The sequence below is a fragment of the Procambarus clarkii genome, chromosome 6 (genome assembly GCF_040958095.1).
Source record: "Procambarus clarkii isolate CNS0578487 chromosome 6, FALCON_Pclarkii_2.0, whole genome shotgun sequence".
Lineage (NCBI taxonomy): Eukaryota > Metazoa > Arthropoda > Malacostraca > Decapoda > Cambaridae > Procambarus > Procambarus clarkii.
In genome coordinates, this window is record NC_091155.1 from 37,815,486 (window position 1) to 37,835,472 (window position 19,987).

At 42.1% G+C, this 19,987-nt stretch overlaps 1 protein-coding gene across 1 annotated transcript in view; it reads right to left on the reverse strand.

Moving 5' to 3' along the window:
- Window positions 1-799: 799 nt before the first annotated feature.
- Window positions 800-19,987, reverse strand: part of LOC123754096 (serine-rich adhesin for platelets) — a 61,938-nt gene continuing 42,750 nt past the window's right edge. Inside the window, 2 exon segments of the mRNA XM_069308362.1 lie at window positions 800-4,125; window positions 11,194-11,436. Of these exon segments, the coding sequence (XP_069164463.1) occupies window positions 3,456-4,125; window positions 11,194-11,436 (913 nt within the window). The 3' untranslated portion in view covers window positions 800-3,455.

A 19,987-nucleotide genomic window follows, 5' to 3' on the forward strand; every position in this document is an offset into this window, starting at 1 on the left:
CCCAAACACCGCGCTCAAGCGTCATTTGAGCAAATATTTCTATAAAATCCAATTCTTATCCGATCGACTTGGGGAGTGTATACATGTTTGCCATGAAATTTCCGTTTTCTCTAATAATCACATTGCCTATTTGGGAGAACGGCATTGTATTGTATCTTCGTGGTAAGACTATTATATTGTTGACACAACGAGTGTAATCGACGTAGTTTTCTATTTGGTGCTGGTCTAACGCATCCTTGTGTGACATTTGAAATGAAATTTGGGTGAAATTCCCAAGAAGAGAGAGTCCTGCCTGACTCAGAGGTGGATTCTCCTTCCACACCATAACCCCTCTCCTCCTTTCCACCTCTCCATCGTCTCCCTCAAGCCAGCAACTACTCTTCATAAGGTAAAGTAAACATTAAAACACTACAACAAAACATTTATATTTACATGTGCAGTATTATATTTACATAAAAAAGTCATACTAAGAATGGATGTTTTTGGGAGTGGAACGGATTAAATTTATTTCCTTTATTTTAAATGGGGAAATTTGCTTCTTAAGACGAGTTTTCCAGGTAACGAGCTCGGTGCCAGAACGGATTAAGCTCGTTAATAGAGGTTCCACTGTATTTGGATTGTAGCATATCCCTTGCCTAAGTGACTTAAAAAGTATTTTCCTCGATTGCCTGTACAGTAATTGATTTTTTCCCTTCATTAACGGAAGAGTTAAAGAGAAGACGAAGGGAAGTAGAGTCCTTAAAAAGACACGAATACAACACTTGTCAAGTTACAGATATAGGATTATTAATACATTAAAGTATAATAATGTTTATTAGTCAACAGTCCTATCATAGCGTATGTTGATAAAATTAAGCAGCAAATGCTTCCACTGCACTTTCATATATATATATATATATACACACGTACAAGAAGGTACAATAGGTTGTGTTAGTATAGAGTTTGGCAAATAACATGCATAGCTGCAAAAGATGTCACTGTGATAACATCTAGCATAAAGCTTTATATAGTAAATATATTTTTCAGTAATAAAAAGTAAAAGTATGAGTAACTATTGAAGTCAATAACATTGCCATTTATTAGCTTTAGTAAATGTGTTTTTCTAGTTCATGGCATACTGTTTACCACTCCGAGTTATAGAGAGCCGAGCTGGCCCTCGCACAGAGTGAGCAACTTATATACTGTATATTAACAAATCAGCGCATAGGTTCGAACCCTCATCAAGGCTCCTGTGGATTGGAACAAATCCACAAGGGCCATGATGAGGATTCGAACCTGCGTCCGGGAGCATCCCAGACGCTGCCTTAATCGACTGAGCTACAACATGTGTAAAGCTCCTGTGGATTTGTTCTTTGAGATATCACATTAATGTGATTTCTCTGTGTATAATAATAATAATAATAATAATAATAATATCTTGCATACAGATCTTACATCTTCAATAATATCTTGCATACTGTACATCATAATAATATCTTTAATAAAAGATATTGCAGTGGTGTAACATGTAATATAACTCGACATATATTTTGTAAACACATTATATAATTTTCACCTTAGTCTCTCTATAAAGCTTTCCTCAAACTGCGAGTCATTTTTATTTAAATATATTTTAACACTCGAATATTTGTGGTCGATATCGGCCATGGAGCACCAATATTACCCCCATCCACACAGCTCTGGAATAGGCACTTATGTAACGTGAATGTTATATACTGTACTGTCTAGTCGTACATCTAATGTCTATTATATTACTACTTGCAACTCCTGCATCTAAAACCATTCAACTTCTTTGATCCTCTGTGATATTTATTATGTAACTCATTCATAAACTAAAATACCGTACACATTTTAAGTAGTTACTATATAACTTGACGTAAATTAATTGTACAAATTCGGATCATAATTCTGTAAAGTATTCTTGCAACAGTCTGTTGATAACTTTCATGTTCCATTACTGGCAAATGCGAACTATATGAAAGTAACGGAAACAAAGGTGCAGCTAACCAGCAACTAAGTTTTGCTGTTACTGTTCAATGTTTAATTGCTTATTCACGTGTTTTTTTCTTTTCAAGAATATCTTGAACATTATCCCTATCTTAACACATTTCGTAAGCACCATTGTTACCTGAAACCTATTAATTTATATATTAAAACCACGTAGAAAAAATAAATAAATAATATTACCACTGATGACGACTAATGAGGCGATGCAATTGGACTGAACCCGCATCTCAGGACAGCTCAGGCACAATCCCATTACTAACTAAACACAGTGAGCTCATCATGGTTCAGTGGGTACTGCTTATACCTGGGATGTCAGCTCAGTTCGCTCGCATGGCCTCAATATTCTCTCGGGTAAGTAAGTAATTATCAAAAGATGGCGCCAAGCCCATTCTCTCGGGTAAGTAATGTTTTGCAATTTCGTTGTGCTGTGTTCATCACTGATTTTAAGACTATAATTAAAGAGAAGATTGCAGTTTACTAATATTTCCTTACAAGGCCGATAATATAAGTAAACCAAATACCATATAGAGATCATTCATTGTCAGCACTCCTGTAAATAACTTCAATTGGCTAACCTCAAGTTTATCATCAGTATCCTTGGAGCCACCAACTATACGCAGTATTCACAAGAATTAACATATTACGCTGTAATATATATAAACATAAGTCCTTTGTTAACAAGTGTAATACAAATGGGTTGCCAAGAAAATGTATAACATTTATATATAAAAAAGTGAATACTGTATGTGCCATACACTACATTATTATGCATTACTATTTTGATAATGTGTTAAAATTATGAAATTATATAAATCATGTTTTTAAAGTTAAATCTAAAATATACTTTGTTAAGCGTTGCATAACCATTTACCATCTTAACTTTCACATTGAGCTTGAAATAAATAAACAATGCCTTACAGTCAAGGCCTAATTTAAGTATGGCATGAATTTAGATTTATATGACAGCTAAATGAATGACTTAAACCTACAATGTGTATCTGGTAATAATGGATCATCTGACTCATTAAATGTACAACTATTGAAACAAAAAAGTGAAATTAGCCGTATGAGAAAAAATGAGCAAAGAAAATCTAATGAACAAAAAGAGTTGTGTATGAAAGCTTGAAATGCTGTATTCTCTTAACTAATGAAAACCATTGATGAAGATTACTGCTCTTGGAATAATGGATAAGATGATGCATACCAGTACTGTACTCTAGTCAATGGTGCTCTTCAAAGGCTAAATTTATTTTAGGCTACAAGTGTAAGTGTTGCTTTACAACAGTAATGTTCTTTGTAATGTAATGTAACATTAGTTTTGAGCACATACAGTACCTTCAGACTTACCACCTATAATTATTCACCGATTAAAAAAAAAAGCCCCCCTGCCCCCGCTGGAGTCCATTACCTACGCAAGATAATCAATCATCGTTAAAAGAGTAAGAGTTTTAGCACAATTTTTCCTGCTGTAGTATTCCTACCAGGTCAGAGAGTGCTGTTTTAGTCTTGTGCAGCACCACAACTTGACCAGCAAGCCCATCTTGTACTGAGCCAATGACATACTCCCTCTCGTGATCAGTTGTGGCTGCTGGGTACGATATTAGCTGGTCATTGCTCTCGCACAACTGCTCTAGGGGAGCTGCCACCAGTTTTCGACTCTTACCTTGCCTCCACAAGACTATAAGTTTAACTTCATCTTGCAGAACTTCGGGCAACATTGGAGTAGTTACTCGACTACCGCCGATGCTCCGATTATCGGCTTCAGAACTCCTGGTTAGGGAACATTCTTTATGAGATTTCACTGTATGCTTTAAACTATCAGACTCTTGGAAAGTACTTTGTATTTCTGGTGTTCTTAAAGTTCTGCATCCTAATTTTGGAGATGCGGGTACTACTGGTGTTATGGGTGTGATGCTGCCATCCCTGCTCTTGGGTAAAAGGCCCACTCTGCTTCTTGGACGCAGATGCCATAAATGATCAACATTATTATCTATCTTGGATGACCCTCCCATATACATATTTAGGGACTGACATTGGACTAGACAACCACATACGACGCCCCAGTGAGCCTTGTAGCCATTTCGTAGCCCTGGCATATGATTGCGTTCTGCATCATAGCTGTATTTTAGTTAAGTAAAATGTTTTGGATATGATTGGTTATTAACTTGCCTAATGGGGATAGAAAATGTAATGTTTAGTAAAGATACAAGAGAAATGTGTAAGTTGCTATGTAGGACAAGTACAACACAGTATATATATTAAAGAACCATACAGTACTGTAATCTATTTGCATTCGAGATGCATTCCAGGAAATTTGGATCGGAATTGGGATTATTTTTACCAGAGAAAAACCTCAGTTAAGGTTTTTCTCCAGAACCTCAACTGAGAAAACAAGAATTATAAAAAGAAACTATAGGTGTTAAGTATGCCAAAGCTAAAAGAAAAAAAAAAAGAGGCAAAATAAACACCAATTACAAGATAATAACAGGAATCAACCAAATTGACAAAGATTACTTCCTGAAACTGGCAACCTTAAGAAAACAACGGGACACAGATTTAAACATAGGAAACGAAGATGCTCCCCAAAAAATGTTAGAAAGTTTTCTTTTGCAGAGGTTATCTTGAGGTTATCTTGAGATGATTTCGGGGCTTTAGTGTCCCCGCGGCCCGGTCCTCGACCAGGCCTCCACCCCCAGGAAGCAGCCCGTGACAGCTGACTAACACCCAGGTACCTATTTTACTGCTAGGTAACAGGAGCATAGGGTGAAAGAAACTTTGCCCATTGTTTCTCGCCGGCGCCGGGATCGAACCTGGGACCACAGGATCACAAGTCCAGCCTGCTGTCTGCTCGGCCGACCGGCTCCCTAGACAAAGTGGTAGACAGTTGGAACAAGTTAAGTGAGGTGGTGGTGGAGGCCAAAACAGTCAATAGTTTCAGTGTTATATAACAGAGTGCTGGGAAGACGGGACACCACGATGGTAGCTCTCATCCTGTAACTACACTTAGGTAATTACAGTGGTTGTATGATACCCATATCTCAAGAACCACATCAATAAACTGGAAAAGGTACAAATAGACCAAACTCACACCACTCAAGCATGTTGGGACAAAGACTGTGGCAAACCCCAATTTAAAAACAAGGGAATGTCTGTCAGCCAGGAACAGTCCGGAACCTCATAATGCATCCAAAAAGGAGAAGACCCAAACTCAAAAGAGACTGGATCAATCAATGAGGTGTAAACTGGGGGACATAAGAGGAAGGCAACCTCCAGAAAGATGACCCCCAAAGTGCCCAATGGCACTCTGAATCAAACCTTGGATGGAGGGGGGGAAGCTGCACCGAAATCAAACTCATTCAGGGGAAGATGATAAAAAGGAACTCTTCCCCTGCAACAGAAGACCCTCCGCAGAAAGCACTAGAAACTGCAGAGTCAAATGGACCTGAAGGCCCAACTCTAAACTACGTAACCATGTCCCACAACCCACACCAGAGAGCCCGGGGCAGAACCATTGTCTATGCCTACCACATGGGATAAAAAAGTGGAGCCTACGGAAAAGGCTTCAAAGGAAGAAGTGGCTGGGTGAAAGAAAAACCCAGAAGCCTTGATGGGACCAGTAGCCTCGACTGCCTCTGCACTGGAATTGGAAGGGGTAACCTCCCCAGAGCTGACCAATATTATAAATCTGCGAGCCACTGGTTGACCGTGGGCTGCCTTCCTCCTCCACCCAAACAAGTGGGGAAGTTGAGGCAAACACGTTTGTGCCAATTTAGTGACTTATATTAGTTGTTTACATAGTTTGGGGAGTTCTTTAGGTGGGTTCTCAAGGCTGCCGACTTGTTTCAAGATACCAATGGTTGTTTTGTTTTGTTTCGCTGACTTTCTGGGTGCCTTTCCTGGTGGTGCCATACATGAATAACCAAATCAATACATGAAGGGAGGGGGGGGGGATCCCTTTCTGGCACAAAATAAACAGCTGGACAAAAAAGAAAAGGTACAGTGGCAAGACTAGCAATTATGTATTGAAGGAGGGGCATCAAAGGTAGAACTATTGGGTGACAGAGCCCGTGTGCATGAGTGAATTGTGTGAAACCTCGGTTAGTCTTCAGTGGAAGCCTTGGGACCCTTGTGGGTGCAGTAGTACCCCAGGTTGCAATTCTTTTCGCCATGTCACGGTGCAGTAGACTAGAGCGCGCCAGGAAACACCCAGCATATGTTCGAACCCTCATCAGGGCTCCTGTGGATATGTTCATTGATCACGTTAAATGTGATTTCTGTGTGTATATAAGGCTAGCAACTTCAGTCCAGGAAATATGTCCACTGCTAAAGCCTTAAAATCCAGTAATGGTGCAACATATACTGGAAGCTGCTGATCAGTGTCAAACAGATCCATCTGCAGACAGCTGGATATCTTGAACAGCTTGAGAAAAAGAGACCTCAACCATTCCATCGAGATCAGATGTTAACAAGAGGTTAAACCTGAAGAAACTAGGGTAAGGAATTACACTCTCCCTATTGAGGCAATGGATTGCCACTACTCATTCAAAAATTAAAGTTGGAGAGCAAAGCCTTGCAGGAGACATGTGTGGTGAAGCACCATCCAGATTGCCACATCTGCAGTCTAATATGGATACGCTGCTGAAGATAACGCTCCAGCCAAGGACTGACATGTCAGTGAAGTGATCAGCTTGAATGACCTGATGAAGAAAGAGGAAAATGGTGATGCAAGATCCCCTTCAGGCAAAGAGGGCCATGCATTGTATGGTCCCATCCACACACACAAAAAAGGGTTACCCACTGAAGAACATGGTAAAGCACCTTCAACCACACATGGCCCAGAGGGTACCTGTCGTTTACTTGTCGATGATTCCAAGGATGATTTAAACCAACTTCTTTTCCTTGCCAGAAAAGAAGCCAGCTGCAAACAAACCATGACATGCCCCCCCTCCACCCAGCCCCACCCAGGACCACAGGAACAAAAATCCCACCTCCGGAGGAGAGCATAAAGTTCCCAACCTGACACTCTGGCACCAAGAGAAACTCAAAATAAATCGTGAGAAAAGGAAACCCAGATAGAAGGGGACACCATGAAATGAGAAGAGTAAAGGAAAGCTAGCACATGGTTGTGCTAGCTTTTGCACAGCCACCTGAACCAGGCTGGTTCAGGAGGCTCATGAGTAGGCCAGAGGCAAAACATGATAAAAGATGGCAAAACAAGGCAAAGATCCCCAAAACAAGGCACGAGACAGTTTGTGAAATGGTGTCGAGGTGGTATCGAAAATGAATGCAAGCCGTAGTGGCTCCACTAGTGCTGCACAAAACAAGGCACCAGTATTTGCCATGAAGAAAAAACAAGAAAGGAGAGCACTACACTCTCAGAAACTGAAGAGCAACGATGAAGGGAAAAGAAGTGGCGATGCGTCGACCTAGAGTCGAGACATCCAAGAAGGCATTAAGCGAGGGCAGCAGAAAAAATAAAATCTCAAAAAGCCCAGAAAGGAAGTTAGCAATGCAGCAGCCAGCGAAGAGCCATTGGGGCCTGCACCCAATGATTATGGCAGTGGTGAAAGAGGCTGCCCTGAAGGTATGCAGGCAAGCTAAGGCTACCACACAACTGCTCGAGAAACCTTTGAGTCACCCGGAGCCAACTCAACACCAACAGATGGCAGTGCTGCAGTCAGGTCAAGGCCATTGGTGGAATGGAAAGCAAAGCCGACCGAGTCCCACACGAGGGCCCAACCAAGTCCAAACCTAGGACAGACCCAACTGGGATTTCCATCAACTTACCAGGGACCTGAACCCGGCATGTTGGGAAAAAACCAGATCCCTGGGTAGCAGACATGCAGCCTGGCTGGAAGCTCACACCAGTCACTCATCAAGGTAAGCCAAAACTTGAACCCCCAACAAATGAAAACCAGTCACAACAACCCAAGCCAAGCAAGTGAACACACATGGAACCAGATTGAGCCACAATAGGAGAACCCGAAAGCAGTAAGCCGACCGCCCCACGACAAAAATTTAGCTAATCCCTGAACCTCAGATGTATAGGGACATGCCAATACGCATCCTGAAGGTACAGTACAGGGAGATCATCAAAGCATCCACCTCAAGAACAAGATGGACCTGGGACAGTGGTCATCTAGAATGAAGGGCAAGGAATGGACCAGAGGTCTAGCGAGTTTTGTTTTGGGACAAGGAAAAGGTGGGAAACCCACTGAAGTGACTTGTCATTACAACCACACCAGAAGCCACACACTCCATGAGGACCCAATGGAGGTGAGGCGGTGAGGTGAAAAGGCCTGCCCGGTAAGACTCAAACCTCCAGAAGGGGAAGGGACCGACCAACACCACTGCAGGCCATGGAAAACGACTTTAAAGGCCAATGAATTGTGGGACCAGGAGTCAGCAAACCAGGCGAGCCAGCCTTCCCCTCCCAATGCCCTACCAAAGGGGCAAACTACAAAAGAGCCGGCCGGCATAACCTGCAAGCAGTTAATACCTTGTGAGTATAATGAGCATAGCGCTGACCTGAAGGAAATGGACTAGCCAAGGGAAGCATTTGTGACCGGACATCTGACCCAACAGATGGCCTACTTCAACCCACTCATGTCCCGAGAAGATCGAGAGAAAATAGGCAGTCATGAAGGGATGCAAAATAAGAGCCCCCTTTTCCCTCAAAATGCCTGTAACATGATCAAAACCCCACCAAGCACCAAGGAAGAAAAAGGGATTGTTTGCCAGTCAGAAAGACTCCAGAACCTTGTACCACATCCAATAAGGAGAGGACCCAAAGTCAAAAGCTGCAGGGTCCAGCAATGAGGCGTAAACTGGGGTCATGCAGGAGGTATGTAAACAGTGCCTCATGGGCCACCACAGGAAGGCCTCGAGAGCTAGGAAGCTTCTGAAAGGACAATCCCAATGTCCACGTGCCCAAAGGCAGGTGGAAACGAACCCTAGGAGAAAGCCGCGCTCAAAACATACTCGTACAGGGAATGGGGGAAATGAAAACCCCTCGCCCCACAAAAAGAGACCCTCCTCTGAAGAAATGAGGAACCACGTAGAGTTGAATGGGACCCAGGGGTCTAAATCCAACTCCCTCCACCTTAGAAGCTGCAGTTAGGGGCCTTAAGGCAGGGCCGGCATCCACACCCACCACCCGGATAGAAAAGCAGAGTCCATGGGAGAGGCTTCCAAGGAAGGGGATGCTGACTAAAATGAAGACCCAGAAACCTCAGCAGGACCTGTTTCTGTGCACAATGCAGGATGAGCAATCCCTGGAACTGACTGAGCCACATCACAAACTAAACCTCTGACTATGACCCCAAAACCCTCCAATGTCCTGGACTGGAAGCATGGGGAGGAGCAAGGACGCACCACATCCGAAGGAAGAAGAAGAGATGCGGGCAGAGCCAAGGGAAAGTAACCAACACCTCCAATTCCGGGTCCCTAAACACCAATCGAGGAAGCTCTGGGGCATCCAACTAAGCACACAACCCAGACTATGGCAACCTAGACAATTTAATATGTAAAGCTGTCACTGTCCTGGGAAATTCTAACCTCACCAAGAGGACCACAAAGAGCAACCACATGGGGAGAGCAAACCCCCCACAGGGCTCAGGGTCATAGGTGTCACCGACCCAATAGGCAGCATGGTGGAGGCAGAAGGAATGAACATTGCCAAGTGGCATGGACGAAGAGCAACCCTTAAACTTACACGAAGCAAGGACAGGTTCAATGAGGACATCTATGGGACCACCAAACATGCATGGGGATTTCCTGAGCCTGCAAGGAAAACCCAAGCAGGACAACCAGGAACTGGGATTGTTATGCCGGACCTATAAGCAAGCCAGAACAGCTTGGTTAACGTGACTGTGAAAGCCATCCTCGGCGCATTGAGAGGAAAGCGTGAACCACCAGTGTTTCCCACCAGCCATAGCCGCTCCCGACCCCGAGTCAGGGACGGGAAGTTCCCAAGACCCCTGACTCGCCCTACGTGAGGGCTATCACAAGCAAGGAAGGGAGCGACCCCTAAATACTCCAGGGAAGATAACCCTGGCAATGTAAGGGCAGCGTTAGGGAGCACACTGCGAAGGTAACTTTGTGCCCTCAAAACTTGGCCCACACTACAATAATTACATAATATGATTGTACAATGAAGTGTACTAGAAATGCCACCACTTAGCTGAACTAAAGAGAACACTGGAGCCAGCACAGAAGATCTGATACACACTACATCAGCTATAAAACCGAGGCTGAGAAGCCAGGTGACAGTGAGGGACCTCCCACCCCTCCCCCCAAACGAGTGGGGAAGGTGGGACAAACAAGCTCATGATGGTTCCAAGAGACTTTGATCGTGTGTTTACATAGTTGAGAGACTTCTCAAAATGACTTGTGAGGTGTCACTCTCTTTTGAAGTCAGCAGTAGTTTGTTTTGACTTGCTAACTTTCTGGTTGCCTTTCTCGGTGAGGTGGTGAAAATAAATGTCACTGCTACCTTAACTTGAGGTTACCTTGAGGTGCTTCCAGGGCTTAGCGTCCCCGCGGCCCGGTCGTCGACCAGGCCTCCTGGTTGCCGGACTGATCAACCAGGCTGTTGGACGCGGCTGCTCGCAGCCTGACGTATGAGTCACAGCCTGGTTGATCAGGTATCCTTTGGAGGTGCTTATCCAGTTCTCTCTTGAACACTGTGAGGGGTCGGCCAGTTATGCCCCTTATGTGTAGTGGAAGCGTGTTGAACAGTCTCGGACCTCTGATGTTGATAGAGTTCTCTCTCAGAGTACCTGTTGCACCTCTGTTTTTCAACGGGGGTATTCTGCACATCCTGCCATGTCTTCTGGTCTCATGTGTTCTGCTCCCTGAACATCTTTCAGGGGGCCAGGCTCTGGTGCTGATCCCCAGTAGGTCTACAGAACGTGGATGTGACCTAGTAGATGGTACCATCTTGGCATAATAGTTTCAAAGAACCACAAGGTGCTTCCCTAAGAAATATTTATTTACGGGCATGAAATTAAAATTTCTTTTGTTTTTTGTATAATAAGCTCATAACTGAAAATTTGAATAAAGTAGTACACAGTAAATGCTGCAAAGAGAAATGTAAACATGTTGCAACTTTTTACAAAATCAGAACAAGATGTATAACAATACATGAGCAAATCCTTAAGAGATATGCAGCAGAGAAAAGGATACGGCACAAGGATCAAGTCTCCCTGCATCAGAAGTTCGAGTATATTTCTGGGGTTGCACAAGACATCTCTTCGCACTGTAGCCTCCATACCATTAATACCTCCAGCAAGCTTGGCCATGGCATCACAGCTGAACATCTCTCCATGGCACGAGTAACCCAGTTTCTTAGCAGCTTCAAGCAACTCCAAAACTTCAACTGTTTCCGGAAAAACTTGTGAAGCCATGCTTAGAGCTACTATACCACATCTGTTTAGACAAAAATGTAAAACATTATTTTAATAATAATTAATAATTTGTTATACAATAAAAGCAGCGTGTCATCCTGGTGCGTGATTAGCAATCAATTTTACAAGCAGTGAGCACATGTCTGACTTATGCTTATCTTTACAAAAATCCCTAAACAAATGTTCTCACCTAGAGCTAAATATATATATATATAGCAAACTAGGCACAACTACGAATGTGGCTTTAAAATGCATTGCATAAAAATATTTAATGTTCTAATGACATTAAAATAATGCCGTGAAAGGAGTGCATGCATTGATTTAATGTGCTGGACCCCTTAGTAATTTTCCTAAGCTAAGGGTTTTGAGTCAGAAGAGCAGCTAGTTACAATAAGGCCTCCGATGACTTCTGTAGTGCTACAGAGAGCCCAGGACCAGAATCTAGTACAGATAGAGGTTATCTTGAGATGATTTCTGGGCTTAGCGTCCCTGTGGCCCGGTCCTCGACCAGGCCTCCTTTTTGTTACACACCCCAGGAAGCAGCCTGTAGCAGCTGTCTAACTCCCAGGTACCTATTTACTGCTAGGTAAACAGGGTGAAAGGAAACTCTTTCAGGGTGAAAGAAAATCTGCCCATCTGTTTCTGCCTCTGCCGGGGATTGAACCCAGAACCTCAGGACTACGAATCCCGAGCGCTGTCCATTCAGTTGTCAGGTGAAGGAAGCTGCAAGATCAATCAACTACCAAAACAAACTATTCAAAGTAAAAGTGTCACCAAACAAAACAATCCTTGTAGAGAAATTAACAAAACACTTAAACTGGTACTTTACTTTACATGGGTGACAGTTCTTGTTGCTCCAACCTTACTCATCCTCCAAAGGGTTGCTCCCCAGGTCACCCAGGTTCCAACAACTAGCTCATCAATCATTCATGTTTCTCATTCAGAGCTAATAACTTCTCCTCCTTTAAATGTCACATGTGTCTTTACAGCTTAGTGGATATTGGTTCTCCAACATAAGAGCATTTGTTGCATTTATTATTTATGCTTTATAATTCTTTCTATGCCTACCACATTGTGCATTAAGTTCATTTCAATTGCCCTGGCTTACTTAATTTTACGATTAGCTCCACAGGTGCCTTCAATCTGTCAGCCGGGAGTCTTTGGTATTCTTCGGTGTCATTTTCTGTTCCTCTTACATGCTTGTCTCTTCCCAGCTCCTGTAGGTTTCTTTCATGGGGTTCCATGGGTTTCTGATTCCCAGTCTAGTTTTATTTTCAACATTTACAGGCTTAGTTTTCTGCGACTTGACTTGTGGCTACTTCTCCCCATTCCTCGGTTTATTGTGCCAAGGTTAAATTCTTGCAGATCTCTCAGCAGGTTGTCCAATTCCACCAGCCTAATGTTTGTCTCCTGTATACATCATGTGTGGAATTTGACCAAACCTACAGCTTTTTTTGTAGGTGATACCATAATACAGGTACTGTATTATGTCTGATAATAACTGAATTCTTAATTACTAGCAGTTTCAACTGGGTATTAACTGCCCATTTGTCTTCAGAATTATCCACACCCATACTATGGATTTGTAGCACTTGGGCTGGTGCCTCCTTGAGGTTACAGTACCTTGAGGTGTTTTCGGGGCTTAGCGTCCCTGCGGCCCGGTCGTCGACCAGGCCTCAGTACTGATGCTGTTCTACTCTTCCCCTGAGCAGTGATATTTGACCTGCTATTGTCGTGGGATTGGGGTTTGATTTTGTAGCCACGTTAGTGGTCAATGAGCTAACAAGGGACCCTGTGACCTGAAAAGGGCTTCCGACAGCCCATTGTGGCAGTCGGACGGAATTGGAGCAATAGTGGTGTCACATTCATAAAGAATTTGTTTTGATCATTGATCATCAATGTGTTGAAGGGTTCACTGAACACAGTCATACTGGAGCCTCAGTATTTCACTCATTTCTTTGTTGTCATCTCTGAAAGTTCCATTACCCTTGCACAAGGACCCATTGCAAGATGTAGTTGTTTGTTCTAGATTTTGCATTTTTCACTCTTTGACTCGTGAAGAATTTCATCTCCCAAATGATACCTTGTATTTGGCCTCTTGCTCCCTACACCTATCTTCATTACATTACATTTGCTTGGGTTAAACTCTAACAACCATTTGTTCGACCATTCCTTCAGTTTGTCCAGGTCTTCTTGAAGCCTCAAGCAGTTCTCCTCTGTCTTAATCCTTCTCATAATTTTGGCATCGTCAGCAAACATTGAGAGGAATGAGTCTATACCCTCCAGGAGATCGTTTAAGTATATCAGAAACAAGATAGGTCCAAGCGCAGAGCCCTGTAATTACCTAAGTGTAATTACCTAAGTGTAGTTACAGGATGAGAGCTACGCTCGTGGTGTCCCGTCTTCCCAGCACACTTTGTCATATAACGCTTTGAAACTACTGACGGTCTTGGCCTCCACCACCTTCTCCCCTAACTTGTTCCAACCGTCTACCACTCTGTTTGCGAAAGTGAATTTTCTTATATTTCTTCGGCATCTGTGTTTAGCTAGTTTATATCTATGACCTCTTGTTCTTAACGTTCCAGGTCTCAAGAAATCTTCCCTATCGATTTTATCAATTCCTGTTACTATTTTGTATGTAGTGATCATATCACCTCTTTTTCTTCTGTCTTCTAGTTTTGGCATACAGGCATACCTCAGTTTAAGAGTTTAATTGGTTCCTGGAGACGCCTCGTATTCCGAAAACTCGCATTCCGAAGCTAATTTCCCCATAAGAAATAAAGGGAAATGAATTAATCCGTTCCTGACTACCCCAAAAACCCCACATCAAACTAAATTTTTATACCTAATTCATCTAAATAAACCTACAAAACTATGTTCAAGTTATTACTTACCTTGCTGTTGAATGCTGTAGGCGTATGGAAGATGGTGAGGAGGTGGGAGGAAGAGAGGAGTTACTGTTTGGAAGGGGAGTCCCCTTCCATTATCACATCAGGCAGTGAGGACTTCACTGGTATGCACACTCTGGCACATTTTGCCTGCATACAACTAGGACTTGCTTGTTTTACTAAGAATTTGTCTAATGACACTTGTTTTTCCCTACATTTTAACACTTGTCTGTAGTAAGACATCACATTATCATTTAAAAGGTCAATGAAACGGCCTGCTACAGCTTTATCTGGGTGAGTTTTTTCAACAAAACTTTGCAGTTCTTCCCATACTTCACACATTTTCTTAATCAAGAAGGGACATCCTCTACTGCCTCTACTCACAGCTATTTTCTTAGGTTGAACCTTATCAATGGCTTTCTTGAGACCCATGGCATGATATATAATGACAACTTTTATGCTCAAATGGCCAAAAAACCGATAAAAAACTGTAAATCCTTGTGAAGAATTCAGGTGGGATAGTCACTGGACACGAGACACTGGTAAACTGAGGCGCGATCGCCATGCCACCACGCGCCAGTCGGCCTGTACACGTATCAACAAACTCGCGTCCCGAGGTAACCCTCGCCTTCCGAGACATATTTTTGGAGTAAATCCTGCTCGTCTTCCGAAAAACTCGCATACAGGGACACTCGCATTCCGAGGTACCACTGTATTTAATGCCTCTAACCTCTCCTCGTAGCTCTTGCCCTTCAGTTCTGAGAGCCACTTAGTAGCATGTCTTTGCACCTTTTCCAGTTTGTTGATGTGCTTCTTAAGATATGGGCACCACACAACTGCTGCATATTCTAGCTTTGGCCTAACAAAAGTCGTGAACAATTTCTTTAGTATATCGCCATCCATGTATTTAAAAGCAATTCTGAAGTTAGAAAGCGTGGCATAGGCTCCTCGCACAATATTCTTTATGTGGTCCTCAGGTGATAGTTTTCTATCTAGAACCACCCCTAGATCTCTTTCTTTATCAGACTTCTTTAAAGATTTCTCACATAATATATAGGTTGTGTGGGGTCTATGTTCTCCTATTCCACATTCCATAACATGGCATTTATTAACATTAAATTCCATTTGCCAAGTGGCGCTCCATGTACTTATTTTTTCCAGGTCTTCTTGAAGGGCATGACAATCATCTAAGTTTCTTATCCTTCCTATTATCTTAGCATCATCAGCAAACATGTTCATATAATTCTGTATACCAACTGGTAGATCATTTATGTAGACAATAAACATCACTGATGCAAGAACTGAACCCTGTGGTACTCCACTTGTGACATTTCTCCAGTCCGATACATTGCCTCTGATCACAGCCCTCATTTTTCTATCAGTCAGAAAATTTTTCATCCATGTTAGAAGCGTACCTGTCACTCCTCCAATATTTTCCAGTTTCCAGAACAACCTCTTATGTGGAACTCTGTCGAAAGCCTTTTTATTAGGTCCAGATAGATGCAGTCAACCCAACCATCTCTTTCCTGTAATATCTCTGTTGCTCGATCATAGAAACTAAGTAAATTCGATACACAGGATCTTCCAGATCGAAAACCATACTGTCTGTCTGATATTATATCATTTCTCTCCAGGTGTTCTACCCATTTAGTTTTAATTATTTTTTCCAATATTTTGACTATTACACTTGTCAATGTTACCGGTCTATAATTAAGGGGGTCTTCCCTGCTTCCACTTTTGTAGATTGGAACTATGTTAGCCTTTTTCCACACATCAGCTACAACTCCTGTATACAGGGATGCCTGAAAAATCAGTTGAAGAGGAATGCTGAGCTCAGGTGCACATTCTCTCAGAACCCATGGTGAAACTCCATCTGGACCTAACTGCTTTGTTCTTATTTAGCTCCTTGAGCATTTTTTCCACTTCATCTCTGGACACCTCTATGTGCTCTATGTTGTTCTCTGGAATTCTTATTGTATCTGGTTCCCTGAAGATTTCATTTTGTACAAACACACTTTGGAACTTTTCGTTTAATGTTTCACACATTTCCTTTTCATTTTCCGTGAATCTATTTCCCATTTTCAACCTCTGAATATTATCCTTTACCTGCAATTTGTTGTTTATGAATTTATAGAATAGACCTGGTTCTGTTTTGCATTTGTCTGCAATCCCTTTTTCAAAATTTCTTTCTGCCTCTCTCCTCACTGCCGTGTAGTTGTTTCTCGCATCTTTGTATCGCTGGTATGTTTGGGGGTTCGGCCTCTTCCTGTATTGATTCCATTTTTGTGTCTTTTGGTCTCTGGCCCTCTCGCACTTTCTGTTGAACCAATCCTGTTTCCTAGTTCTAGAAGAATAAGACCTTCTCGTTTACTATCTAGCTCCTCCTTTGACCATGTGCTGCTTAACGGTGGACTATATGCATTTATGATCATTAGTTTATCATCCTCATGGCAGATCTCTAGTGCTATTATGTCAACTTCTTGTGGATTGGCAGTCACTATTTCGTTCACCTTTAGGTGTTCTTTCACCAGCACAGCAACGCCACCGCCTTTCCTGATTTTTCTGTCGCGTCTCCAAATTGAGTAGCCCCTTGGGAATATGACCTCATTTAAAATAGCATCTTCAAGTTTTGTCTCCGTGAGTGCAACAATGTCTGGTGTCTGCAGCTGTATTATATCACTTAACTCCAGTATCTTTGATCTTACTCCATCTATGTTGGTGTATGCAATCTTGAGGAACTTGTTCCCCCTCTTCTTATTTTTCACTCCCCCTTTCTCTAATGATTTTTTTTTTAGATTTTTTTTTTTTGAGATATATACAAGAGTTGTTACATTCTTGTACAGCCACTAGTACGCGTAGCGTTTCGGGCAAGTCCTTAATCCTATGGTCCCTGGAATACGATCCCCTGCTGCGAAGAATCGTTTTTTCATCCAAGTACACATTTTACTGTTGCGTTAAACAGAGGCTACAGTTAAGGAATTGTGCCCAGTAAATCCTCCCCGGCCAGGATACGAACCCATGACATAGCGCTCGCGGAACGCCAGGCGAGTGTCTTACCACTACACCACGGAGATTTTGTTGGTTTGCCTTTATGTACCACTTTACTGGCCTGCCTACCCCTATCACTTTGTAGAAAAAAGAATTGATTTCTTCTTCATTCCTGCTCTCATTTAAACGTTTTGCCTCGGCGAGGTTCAGTTTCAGCTTCTCTCTCGGATCATCCACAGTGAAAAGCCAAGTGCCACAGGATGCTGTGCTTGCTCCAGTATTCTTTTTCTTATATGAGACATAGACAAGGACACAAATTATATTTCCGTATCATCCTTTGCAGATAATACTAAGACGTTATCTTCTTTTGAAAGATCTCGTCTTAACGACCACACTTTCCCATCCTCATCACTTTGTAATTTTCTAGCATTCCTTAATACTTCTTCCATTTGTTTGGTACAATTTAGGGTGATCTTCAAAGGTCGATCTTTCCCTTTTACATATCTGCCTATTCTCCTGTAGTCGCAGACATTCTCTATGGTTGTAAGACCTTCCACGAGGCCAACAATTTTATCTACTACTTTTTCTTCTTCTACAGCTCTTTCTGACCTAGATGTTATCTCCTTTTCCTTGCAGCCAAAAATGATCAGGGACTTACTCTGATCAACTGTGTTTTGCACCAACTTCGGGTTAGATGCCAATTCTTTCCTCATTTCTAGCCTAATGTTTGTTTTATCTTGGTTGCTGCAGTGTTTGACTTCCTTTACTGCTTCTTCTATTTTTTCCTTCTCCTTGGCCACTTGTGCATAAGTGAGTTGCATATCTTTCTTGCACTGTTCTATTCCCTGTGTAACTTCCTCCATCTGTGCTGACAAAAGCTGTTTCTCCTGTTGAATTTCCTTACCTAACCTATTACCTAACTTATGTATGTTTAAATTTACTTTAACTTCTTCCAAAGCTATTTTTAAGAGTCTATTTTCTTCTTCCATGGCTTTGCAATTTGTTTCCAATTGAATCTTATCCTTACGCAAGTCTTTCACTAAACCCTCAAGACATACAACTTTGCTATTTAAATGGTCATTACTTTCTTTCAATTTACTAATTATTTCTACATGAGAGGTCACAATAGTATCTAATTTTACCACCTTGTTGTATAGACTGGTTATCTCAATGCTTTCTTCACTGAATCCAGCAAAATCAAGCTCTGTTTTGTATTTCCTCTTGCCGGCGGCCATCTTGAATGTTGTTCTCTGCACTGTAAACACTAGGGGTAACTTTTTCTCATCCACTATTTCACTTCCCTTGGCACATTCCTGTTATCTCACCTATTTTCAAAAGCACTATACCTTTATGTTCTCTGGGACACCACTCACTATCATCATCCTGTACTACAATACTTAGGATTATTGAAATATGCTGGAGCTCCTCTTGTCTGCCTCTTGGGAAAGGGACTCTGTGGGACTCCACTGGTGACTTCATGCCATTCTGAGGTCTCACCCCTCACTGTAACTCTCTGCTTCCTATTGCTTAGGTACTCCCTTATCCACTGGAGCACCTTACCAGTTACTCCTGCCTGTCTCTCCAGCTTATGCATCAGCCTTTTATGGGGTACTGTGTCAATGGCTTTCCGACAGTCCAACAAAACACAGTCCGCTCAGCCTTCTCTTTCTTACTTAATCTTTGTCACCTGATCGTAGAATTAATGGTATATGACTTGTACATATTTCTAGTGCTATTGTGCCACTTTTCTCAAGTCACTGGTTTAAGTTTGCATTATCTTAGCTGTCTTTCCCAGCATATTTCTGAGGTCTTGAGTTATTTGTTCCCAGTCAATCTATTATTAAAACTGAAGTTACTGAATTCTCCTCCTATTAGGATTTAAGACTGGCTGCACCAGTCAATTGCCCATGCATGTTTGAACTTCAGTTAGATTGTGATTTGAGTAACAAGTATTTGTCATCATTATGTATCTAATCAATTAATTCATCATTGTATATAAAATTAAGATGCAGGGTGTTTTTTCTAGTTGGTTCAACTTGCTGGTTTAAGACAGATCTGTCACACATTTGCAAGAGGTCATTTGTGTAAGACTGTTCATTTAGACTGCTTGCTGGGATTCTCTCTGGTATAAAAGTATTTGACATATTTCTCAATTTTAGGCACTGTAAGTTGAAATCGCCAAGTAAGATGATGTTTGGGGCAGGGTTTGCGAGGTTTTCTAAGCAATATTATACTTTCATAACTTAGTCCTAAAATTGCTGAGGATTTGCATCTGGTGATGTATATATAAGAACAATCACCACATTCAGAACTTTGATTACCTGTATCAGCACTTCCACTATGTCTTTTGTGGTGTTTACCAGCTTAGAGCAGATGACTGTCTTTGATGTACAAGCTGACCCCACCCTGCAGCCTATGTTTCCTGTCACATCTGAAAAAATGTACTTCAGTATCCATATCTCAAGGACAAAATAGTACTTATTGTGAGTTTCAGTTAAAGCTGCAAACATTGCATTTGCCTCATTTAGGACACCAGTTATAAAGTGGACTTTGTTTTGTGACAAATGCAAAGAGCACTCATGAAAGACAACCCTGAGCTCGTGCAGTCTGAAACACAACAAGCGCCGAGCCTACACAATAAGCCAGAACAAAACCACAGATCTGAAGACAATACTAAAATACAGAAACAATTTGTGA